The 11,361-nt window shown below is 35.5% G+C and overlaps 2 protein-coding genes across 2 annotated transcripts; one reads left to right on the top strand and one right to left on the bottom strand.

The window, feature by feature from the left end:
• Positions 1-1,541: 1,541 nt before the first annotated feature.
• On the bottom strand, positions 1,542-2,091 carry LOC132162570 (uncharacterized). Its single transcript, XM_059572822.2, has one exon. It carries the CDS (start codon positions 1,964-1,966, stop codon positions 1,643-1,645), a length of 324 nt encoding a protein of 107 aa, XP_059428805.2. The 5' UTR covers positions 1,967-2,091; the 3' UTR covers positions 1,542-1,642.
• A 5,628-nt stretch (positions 2,092-7,719) lies between these two features.
• On the top strand, positions 7,720-10,724 carry LOC132191992 (zinc finger (C2H2 type, AN1-like) family protein). Its single transcript, XM_059607163.2, has 2 exons — positions 7,720-8,118; positions 9,696-10,724. The coding sequence occupies exons 1-2, from the start codon at positions 8,020-8,022 to the stop codon at positions 10,458-10,460; spliced, it is 864 nt and encodes a 287-aa protein (XP_059463146.1). The 5' UTR covers positions 7,720-8,019; the 3' UTR covers positions 10,461-10,724.
• Positions 10,725-11,361: the final 637 nt, after the last annotated feature.

Genomic DNA, 11,361 nt, shown 5'->3' with positions numbered 1-11,361 from the left:
TCACGTGAGATTTTGATGTCCTCTATTCTAATTTTATCCTCATTAAAATTTATGAAATTATCTAATTATCTTCATTAAAACTTATGAAATTAAGCGTAAATAGATAATTTCATAATTACCTAATTAGGTAATTTCATAAGTTTTAATGAGGACAAAATTAAAAAAAAAGTTGTATTTTAAGCAAAGAGGTTGCATGAGAAAAATTAGCAACCAGTCTTTCAAATCCCTAGCTCAAAAGCAAAATTGGGGCCAATGGTGTGAGTAGCCTGATATGGTTTCAAGCCATGGTGATTCGGCCACCGCCAAGGGCCCAACCATCATGGCCCTCCGAAGCCACACCCAGTGGTGGCCGGCCACCCCCTAGGGAAAAATGGGGTGGCCAGCCATAGATCAATTTAAAAAAAAAAAAAAAAAAATTGGCCCAAGCCACCCCAGACTGGCCGGTCCAGGGTGGCCAGCCACCCTTTAGTTTTTTATTATTTAGTTTTTTTTAATTTTTTAAATTATAAATGATATTTTATTATTATTTTAGTAGTGAGACATGTGTCTTATTTGGGGCTTTAAAATTTCTGAAAAGCAATCTTAACTTTAACTGGATATTCTCCAGTCTCTTTAGGACCGAAGAGGATCCGTTTCCAAGGCAAAGGTCTAAGTTGCCTATACTATTGAACCGACCCTATTAAATGCGAGATGAAGAGTTGCAAGATAATTTTTTAGAGTAAAAAATTATTTGGAGAAGAGCCGCACTCTAGCTATAAAACACATTTTAAAGTATTAATATTCGACTCTTTATTTTGTGTTTCTCAAAATAGTTTTATTTCATTTAATTTTTTAAAAAATATGTTAATATTAATTTCATATACACCGGTATCTTAATCACAATGAACCGTTGAAGTTCCGTTAATTTCCATCAAGTCAACACGACAACACCTATATATGTTGGATTTTGATCCCTAAAAGAAAATATATATTTAGTATTTCCAAGTAACTGTTTATGCAACTTTTATTCTTTCTCCTATTTTGTATAGCATATAGACACGTATAAGCAAGTCGGCCTTTGGTTAGGTGGAATATGATAAATGATTCAAATAATATAGAAAATAATTTTTATTTTTTAATGCATAATCATATGGTATTGATCTAGCTTTCGCATGTAATTCTTTCTGACAAAAGGAGTCGGCAACGGTTAGTTCTTGAAAGCCTTTGAAAAACCAACGAGAAAGCTTGCAAAGGAATAGCTTTTGAAAAGCAACGTTTGGATTTGGTACGTTGCTTTTTCAGTAAAACTATGATGTTTCACCCACCATGTTCGTGGAGGACTGATCATGCAATGATTTCCCATGATCATCTATGGCATGCTTAATTAGATTATAAAACATAGAGAAAAAATAAATAAATAATTAATTTGGTCATTAATCAGCTAATAGTTTTACCATAATGTTCTTTGTTAGTGAAATAAGTAAATTTTTATATTGGTGGAACTAGAAAGTAGAAATTTAGGACAGTAAAAAAAGATTAATTAAAACTGAGAATAAGGAGCTATCACACATGATTAATTGCTTATACAGTCAATTACTATCTAATACTAAAATTACATGCTAATTACCAATTCAATCATCTGCATTTTTATTTTTTTTTATTTTTACTTTTTTGCTTCTTCTGCTGCTGGTGCTGCTGCTGGTGGCTTAGGCTCCACTGCTGCAGGCGGAACTCCGCCATCAATGCAACTCCTACATCTCCTTTCTACCCATCCTTCTATGTCGTTCTCCCCATTGTTGCCGAAATGCCGGCCTCCACACAGCCGGGCAATGATGCCTGCAATGACACCCACAATGGTGATCACGGCTAGAACCACCACCAGCGTCTCGATCGATCGGTGGCTGTAGCGGTTCGGCTCCACCGTTGGCGGTGCATCATCAACTTGTGGCCCCAGCTCGCCCGGTAACCATGGCTCTTTACTCCCCATGAACGCGGCCAAGATGATTGCGCGGTGCTGAAAAAATGAGACCCTGACGAGAGTGAAAATTTATGGAAATGGCAAAGAAGGAAGCAAGCTGTGCTGTGAATAGTGAATACTGTGGAAAGGCTGAGAGAGAAATAGAGAATGGAAGCAAGTTGTTTTGAAGGTGGGAGAAAACTGAAAGAGGATTCCAATGTAAAAAAATAAAAACAACACAATTGATTGCTGCTCTAATTTTTTGGGTCTTCTTTGCCTAATTATTACTTCTCTATCTTTTTGTTTGCTTTGCCTACTTTTGGCATTTCTATTTTAGTAATTGGTGTGGTTTTTGAGGCCCAATACTTAAATGGCTGAAAAAGATAAATTGAAATGCTTATTTTATGAGTAACGGTTCTTATCGTCTATAGATGTGTTTTGGTGTTATTTTTTCTATATATTTTTTAAAAAAAATTTATTATTGAATCAGTGTGACTTATACGTTGGTCTTATTACATATTTAATAGTGAATTTTCATCGATATATCGATATCTCGTGAAGTTGTAATTATTAATTCGAATCATCTTTTTCTTTACGTCCTTTTATGTGAATGCGTCGAAAAAAAAAAAAAAAACAAAAGAATGAAAGCAAATATTTATTGTTCAATAATTTTGATGTGTCAGTTTCAAATAACAATATTATTAAAAAACAAATTAAGATTTAGTTGAGACTTTCGTATTAATATTATTTACTTGAAATAATTATAAAATAAAAATTATATATATAACATTAGTCTTATTTTAATATTGGATAAGAGTTAAGAGGGTACTTGTAGGTTGTCAGAAGTGTATCTTGAATTGCTGTGTAGCCCAAGGTGAAAATGTTTTGATTTATTTTCCCAATTTGTCCTTAGTGATATCACATGTCTCTGTTCATTTTGCGAGCCCGAGAACCCAGTCTTGGAGAACTCTGTCCCTCGCACAGAGAGTGAGCGGGCTGGGTAATTTGTCAAGTTGTAGAGAAATTGACATGATGGCATGGATGCATCTGGAGACTACTCCACCCAGTACTGAGAGGACCTTTCACAGAACAGCCCTGACTAACCTGCCTGGACACCATTTGTGACTCTACGTACCCAAAAAAAAGAAAAAAACTTCTTTGACTAATATTGAATTTTTCATAATTATTTTATAGGAAAAAGAACAATTATAAAATCAGTTTCATAGTTGTATAAATTTACAATAAGCATAAACGATAAATAACTCTCTATTTCATTCGAAATTGATTAAAATTGTGGCTGAACAACCTCTCCAAATCTTTGAGAATGGTTCGGCTACCACTTTGACCAATTTGTGATGATCCGGATACTTTCTAACTTTTTTTTTTCTTTTCCTTTTTATATATTTATATTTAGATATAGTTTTTTTTTTTTTTTTTTTTCATTTTTATATTTTTTTAATATAGGAAACATGTTGTATTTACTATTGTTGCTATTGTGTCTAACCGAGTCAAAATTTTAATTGCAAGTTTTGGTGAAAAATTATTTGTCATTTATGCTTATTACATAGAGTTATAAGTCACTTCTAGCTCTTTCTTTAGAGCGCCACACAGGTAAGGTAAACTCAGGTTTGGGGAGGAGGGTCGGCTGTTACATGCCTCCCTCCTCCCCTTACCCCCTCTGCACGGTGAGCTAGCCTATTTACTTGATGCTCCTAGCTCCGTTGCCTCCCCCCTCTCCTTTCGGCTTGTGCGGTTTTCCTCCTTCTCTGCTGCCCATTTCCTTCTTGTCCTGTTCTCTAGCGTTTTGCCCTTCTTCCTTTGCTGCTGTGCCCACATAGCCGTTCTCCATTATGCCGTCTTTTTCCACCGCCATCTATTTCTGCCACGCCTTGTCTAGATCGGGCTTGGCTTTGGATCGGCTTGCCTTGGCTCGATCTCCTTTCCTCCGTCTGACCCACCTCAACGCGTGCCCCGCCTTCCTGCTCTCCGAATCCGTCAGTGTTCATCCCACCTTTCATACTAGATCTGTCGCTTTGGCTGTGGTTTGTTTATGTTATGTTTTTGTGGCTTTTTTCCTTTCCTGTTTTTGCATGTTATTTGTCGTTTGCTTCTCATTGTGTTTGTGTTTGTTTCTTGTTGTTTTTGCTTGTTTGGCACACTTTGTGGGTGCCGCTCTTGGGATTCACTCAAACTCTCCCCCCAATCTCTTTGAGTGCATCACCAATCTCCTCCGCGCCTACTTTGCCGTCCACCGTCAACTGTCAAGTCTTTTCATGCGTCCCCCCGCGATGAGCTTCTAACGCCACCCTCCATGTCGGTTTCTGGCCAGCATGCGATCGGCCTTCTTCCGGCTACTGTCATCCGTTTTGTGTGCTTCTCCTGTTATTTCACTGTATTGTGGGCTTCCTTTTGTTATATTTCCGTTTTTCATGTATTTGTTTTTTACTTTCCTGTTTTATTTCCCTGTACGTTTTATCTTTCCTGTTTTTTTGTTTGCAATAAAGCTCTGTCCTTCCTTTATGATTTGCTCGTTTTGCTTTTGGTCCAGACCTTTGGGTTGTGGATGTGAACGTTATCCTAGCTGTCGGGTCGAGGAAGATGAGTTTCAGCATGGGGGTTCTTTGCTCTTAGGGTTGAGGAATATGCGCTACCTATGCATTGGATGGTATCTATTTGGTGCAGATTTGATCTTAAACCTGATGAATAGTCATGGGTTAGCAGATATTATTGCCTTTGTTTGGCCTCATTAGTTGATGATTGTAACTTTAGCTTCAGCTATGATTTACTTCAGAGCTTTTTGCTCTATTTGTAAGAGCTATTGCTCGCGACTTTTTATCAGTAAATGAGTATGGAATGTTTTCCCTTTCAAAAAAAAAAGAAAAAAAAGAGTTGTAAATTGGTACAACCGCAAGGACCCATTTACTCTCTTTTTTTCTTTGTTCTTATATATATGTATATATGGAGAGAGAGAGAGAGAGAGAGAGAGAAGACTAAGAGCCTGTTTGAGATTACATTTGAGAAATAGAGCTTTTAAGTCAAAAATAGCTTTTGGGCAAAAACTTCACTTTTAAGCTTTCGTCAAAAATACGTTTTGACTATTTTTAGGTTTTTGGGACTCTTAAAAGCACTTTTAATTTTTTTACTAAACAAATATTTTTTATTCAAATGAACTTTTTGAGTGTTAAAATTACGTTTAAACTCCTCAAACGCATACAAACAGGCCCTTTGAGACACATATGACATTTGCATGCAGCCAGAAATTAAGGGGGCAAAAAATTAATTTTTAAAGGTCAATTTTATATATATATATATATATATATATATATATATATACCCCCAAGCCATAAGTTGGTTAAGCCTCTGTGCATGCAGCATGCATTGGGATTCATTGCAGTCTTATGCCTAGATTGCAATCTATCCAACTACAATTATGAGAGGCATCCGTTGGGACTTCTCCCCATATTGAGCAAGTCTGTCTCATCCAACACTTGTCACAATTGTCTATTCAATTTAATTGCACTTCAATCGAGACAAACAATTCCAGGAAATCTCAAATCCGGATGCTTCTTTCTTACACACCACACATGCATAGACACGCAAGGAGCCATAGAGAATAGGACTCAATTGTTTCCCAATCCAATGTGGCATGTTAAAAAGCAAGCAAACATCCTACATTTATAGGATGACTATCAATCTTTATAATCTTATTGTTGCTTTCCAGAATCTCCAAATATTATGATGCTTATCTAACATTGCTTCATTAGTTTGTGTACCTCTTAGCTTTATTATAATTTAAACCAAACTAGACTTCGGCAGCATCTAAAAACCTTAAGCCCATCTCAATATTTGCTGGGTCTTCCTAGACCAAACAAACAAGCCAGTCAGCCTGCACTAAGCTCCAATCAACCCTGTAACCAAATATCACCCAAATCAGGGGCGAAACTGAATCTTTGATGGGGAGGGACGAACTTATATAAATATATAGGCATACATTCATGTGAGTTAATGTAAAAGTAAAAGGTTAATGTAAAAGTAAAATCAGATGTGTCTTTTAAAAACAAATGATTGTATCATATTCCACACGTTCGCTCCAAAAATACATTTAAAAAAAAAAAAAAAAAAAAACAAATAAGTACAAGAAAAAATTGAGACTATTATAATCTATGGCCTTATTCTAAACTATTATACTCCTCTTGCCTGTGAAATATATGGAACTCAAATCCTGGCTAACCCAACTCTTTCTTTTTTTTCTTTTATTTTCAGCCAGTTAAACTAACTGGATCCCAAAAATTAATGCCCGCAAGGGTAGCTGACTCTTTTTTCTTTTATGGCGACTTGGCTGCAACTATTGCCAAGTGTTGAGAGAGACTTTCCTAATGTTGCAATTAAGTTTTGGTATCATATCAAATTAATATTTAATTTAAATGAGAAATGAACTGACAAAGTCAGAATTTGAATTCAAGAAAATTGAGTCAAGAAAATATTATTTAGTTTTAGTTTAATCCCCCTGCAGAATTTTAATTTCAACAACTATTGTTTGGACAGAGATAATTGAGGGATTATAAGTATCTTTGTATCGCATATTAGGTTTTAAGGGTTTGGGTTTGGCCTGTAATCTTGTTCTTCTGATGCATATGGGATATAAGTGGATGTAGACATTTGCATTCGAATGAGTGAGCAAATGGGAGGCAATAGTACACCACGAGTTGTATCCAGATAATGTTATGCCAAATTATCTTAAATCTTTAATTTTCTCATATTCCTCATCACTCTCCAAAATATGCAAATTTTAGAAAACTCCCCTAAATTTTTAGTCATTTTGACACTAATTCCAAAGTTTAAAAATGATCAATTAGGGGTATTGAACTTTTAATTTTTTTCAATTATTTAATTCCACTAGAATTTTCTGTTAATTTTTGTCAAAATACCCAAAATAGTCATTTTTTTTTAATAAAAAATTGCAAAGATGTTGCAAAAATATTTTTTTTATAAACAAAAATAAACATCTGAATATTTACAATTTTTTTTATAATTAAAAATATTGATATTTTGGGAATTTTGACAAGATTTAACGGAAAATTCTAACAAAATGAAATAATTAAAAAAAATTAAAAAATCAATATAATTGAGAGTTTTTTTAACCTCAAGAGAATACTTTCAAAAAACATGTGAAAGTTTAAAGAATTTTGTGAAGTTTTCCCTATTTTATATTATGTTTGAGCAATATCAAAACAAACCCGGCCCAACTAACCACAAATAACAGTTTAAATGAAATGCTAATTATTTTTGACAAAGTGCTTAGATTTTGAGTTCCTAAGCCTGCTGACTTGGTGCTTTGTGGTCTATAAATTATGCAATGTTTGTTAAAAACTTCAAAACTATTACACAAAGTATGTCTGAATTGAGTTATATTGAGGTATATATGATTATAAAACTATATATACAAATTTAATCAAACGTATTAGATTCATCAACTCTAACCTACATATTTCGTGTCGAGTTCACGTCAGGTTTGTAAGTCGTGTCAAAAATTGTTAGCTCTGATGTCGCATGTCAGATTCAAGTCATGTCAACGCATAAATATAAAACTATATAGATCAATAATAACACAATCAATTTAATTAAACAGGTCACCTTTAACCTTATTAATTTTATATTAAATTTATGTATATTTACAAATCGTCATAAATCAGAAACATTGCCCGCATAATTTCTATTCGTTTTAACTCCCAAAAAAAAAAAAAAAAAAAAAGTCCAAAAACCGCGTAATATTTTCTGTTCGAATGGGTTGGAAATTTGGGACGACTTTGACTCACTTTTCTGTCTCTTCCCCCTCTCAAAATTTCGGTTCGGCGGTCTCTAATCTCCATCTAAATCCGCGGAATCCGAAAGCCTCCGGAGTCAGTCCGGACATTTAATCCCTTAATCCCGCAACAATTCCCGGGAAAAAAAACTCAAGCTTTCCGTCCCTCCGCGTATCTATTTGTTTCTTTTGTACGCCGCGACTTTTGCTTCTTCATTTTCCCTTGTTTTCTTTTGGATTTTTTTTACCATTTTTCCACCGGCGTTGGAATCGGATTCCGATGGGAACTCCGGAATTCCCAGATCTGGGGAAGCATTGCACCGTCGAAGATTGCAGGCAGATCGATTTCTTGCCCTTCACATGCGATCGCTGCAGCCAGGTCCCCTCTACTTTCTCTCTTGCTTGAATTTCCTTTTCAATTTATTTGGTTCTATTGTTTTCTGGATTTGAATTCATCATTTCTTAGCTTGTTAGAGTCTTCACTATCATTGGTTACTTTAATTGGAGTAAAAGTCGTATTGGGGGCTAACTTTTATGAATGGGTTGACTCAAATGCTTAATCATTACCGTCTTGTTGAATTCTTGTACTTACTGATACGGTATGGAGGCTTAGGCTCTGTTACATGATTTGAATAATTTATATGTAGAGCATGTTAAGATATAATGGAAACTGTGTGAAGTTGTAGAATGAAATGCTCTTTGTTATCTTGCGAGTGGGCATTGTCCGCTTTGCAATTTGGATATCAGCTTGTATTGATCACTCACCATGCTGTGCTAAGATTTGGTTTTTAAGGCTTCACTTGGTCGTTCTACTATGTGTTAGTTTGGGAGTGATGCCTTTCTGTCTAGGGAACTATGGTTATGGAGCTTATGGTCTTTCTTCTGAAATGAAGTCTTCTAGTGCTTTGATTTTTCATTCTATTTATGGGGAAAATGAAGAAATCGCATTGAATTTTGCTTTTTTCTAGTTGTTTAGATCAAGTGATCTTTTCTTTGCCTTGGATTTCCTTCATTAAAACCATTCTTGACTTCACCTTTTCAGGTAGTTGCTTGTTTTTTCTCAGCGCAAAGTTGCTGTATTAAAAATTTCATTTGTTGGACTTTATTGTGATGTTTTTTTTGCATAAATAAGTTGGGAAATCAAGCCACTGCCTACTATACCTCTTTGCCTGTTGATCGACTTAGTTATTTAAATTCTTCTTTTCTCTCTGCTGTTGCTAGGTCATCATTTTACAATCAGTGCAATTGATATAAGCACCAAATAGAAGTGGTGGGCATGGTATAATATGCTATATTTCTATTTCCATCTTCTGAATAAGTTAAAGGATCCTGGTATACAAATTCTAGTTGGAACCTAGTTTGGTCGTCCAAAAACTACCTTTTTGGTTTAGATATCGTTGGAAGTTTTTGATTTGTGTTGAAATAACCGAGAAGAATAAGCATATTGATGATATGTTGGACCCTCTTTCCTTTGTGATACTATTTGTATTAAGAAATACTAAATCCTATGTCTTGAGTGGCATGTTCAATGCCTAAATAGCTTTTCTTTAAGGCTGCACGTATTACTGGCCAGTTAAGTTAGTAGCTGTTGTTGATTTTGGTGCCCGCTCTTAGCGGATTAGGCTAGTAATGCGTTTCATGTGTGTTTATATCTTTCAAATCTTTCCTGCTAATCTGGCAATTGACTTCTGCTCCTTCATGTGAGTTTTATTTTTGTTGTGCTTATGCTTGATGTCTGAGCTTTACGGAGGTTTGGGGGTGATCCGTTCCAGGTAGCTTTTTCAGTTTTTCATTATGTTTATTAAATTTATCTTGTTGCCTGGGTTTATACAAGAGTTTAATTTTCAAATCTTCTCTCCGTAATCATCTCAAGTTATGGATCATTGATCTCTTGCAATGTCTGTTCCTTTGGGGAATTTTTTAGGCTTGCTGCTAAAATATGACATTTTTTTACAGGTGTTCTGTTTGGAGCACCGGAGCTACATTAAACACAGTTGTCCAAAAGCTGACAAACAAGATGTCACCGTTGTCGTCTGCCCACTGTGTGCTAAAGGAGTTCGTCTAATTCCTGATGAAGACCCCAACATTAGTTGGGACACGCATGTCAACACTGATTGTGACCCATCAAATTATGAGAAAGTAACAAAGAAGAAAAAATGCCCTGTCCCTGGTTGCAGGGAGATCCTAACATTCTCAAACACAATCAAGTGTAGGGACTGCTTGGTAAACCATTGTTTGAAGCACAGGTTCGGACCCGACCACAAATGTCCTGGACCGAAGAAACCAGAAACAGGTTTCCCATTTATGGGTCTTTTGAGTAGGAGTAGAAAAGAAGAATCAAAACCCAACCGAGCTCCAACGTCATCTTCCCCCAAGTGGGCTACAAGCTTTTTTAATGCAGCTTCAACAGTTCGAGCTTCGGCCGAAGCAGGCATGACAAGATTGGGAAATGAAATTAGCCAAAAGTTGCAGATCGCAAGGGATGGTGTGGGGCAGAGCAGCAGCAGTGGGGGTGGAATTGGACAAGAGGAGTGCCCACAGTGTGGTGTGAAGTTCTCCTCAGTTACAACTCTGGTGGAGCATGTGGAGAAAGTCCATGAGAAGAGTCGAGTGAAGAAGGTGACGATTGATGTCTGCCCAAAGTGTAGTAGAGGGTTTCGTGATCCAGTGTCTCTTGTGGAGCATGTTGAGAGGGATCATGGTGGTTCTTCAAGGGCTTAGCTTAACCACTTAGGTATGGTTGTGAAAACAGGGAAGTATACTTTCTGTGAAATCTTATTTCATTTTGCTCATTGCTCGGATTCAAGACTCTGAAAATGCAAATATCTTCTGAGCATTCGATCAAATATTGGACTTTTGAAATTGCAAGTTTTAATACAAATTTCAAAATGCTTTGTGAAGGAATCACTTGTTTACAGACAAATTGTATTTGTACACTTAATTGTTACTGGTGGCCCGTTTGCTTGTTAAGAGGATAGAAATTGTTTGGAATTTTTTTGATATTTCAAATTCTTCTCTTCTCCTACCTTGTGTCAGTGACCTTACTTTGAAGTATTCCGGGTGTAGTAATATTTTGGTTAGCAATAGAAATGGATTTTTTGATGTTTCAAATTCTCTTCTTCCCCTTCTCTTACACTAAAGTCTATAACGCCAATGGTTAAAATTTAGAACCTTCTTTGTCTAATATCATTTTAAATTGAATTCCGAAATACTCATTATTGGTGCATTTTAATATTATTAAATAAATGATAATTGAATTTCTTATCATTATAGTAATTTTTAAAGAAATTATTGAAAAGAACTCAACAAAAACAAAAAGGATCCACAAACAATTCTTCAAAATAAAGACAGCCTAAAAGTTAGAGGGGACCTGCAAAAAATGACAAGCAATCTACAAGATTACATTAGAAAAACCCCGAGACCAAGTTAAAAAGCGATTAATGAAAAAATCACGGACAACCTTAAAAGAAGTTGACTTTGGATCTAACTCAAAACAAAATCTTCAAAAATAATGTACTCGAAATTTATATTACTTTCTCCCAAACAATCTAGTATTTCTCTCGCATCGTAGAGCATACACATACATTGTAGCACTTACCATATTTCTAACCACAATGAAAAA

This window comes from Corylus avellana, chromosome 10, assembly GCF_965113065.1.
Source record: "Corylus avellana chromosome 10, dhCorAvel1.hap1.2, whole genome shotgun sequence".
NCBI classification, from domain to species: Eukaryota; Viridiplantae; Streptophyta; class Magnoliopsida; order Fagales; family Betulaceae; genus Corylus; species Corylus avellana.
Note: the sequence above shows the minus strand (reverse complement) of the source record. Positions and strands in the feature narration are given on the sequence as shown.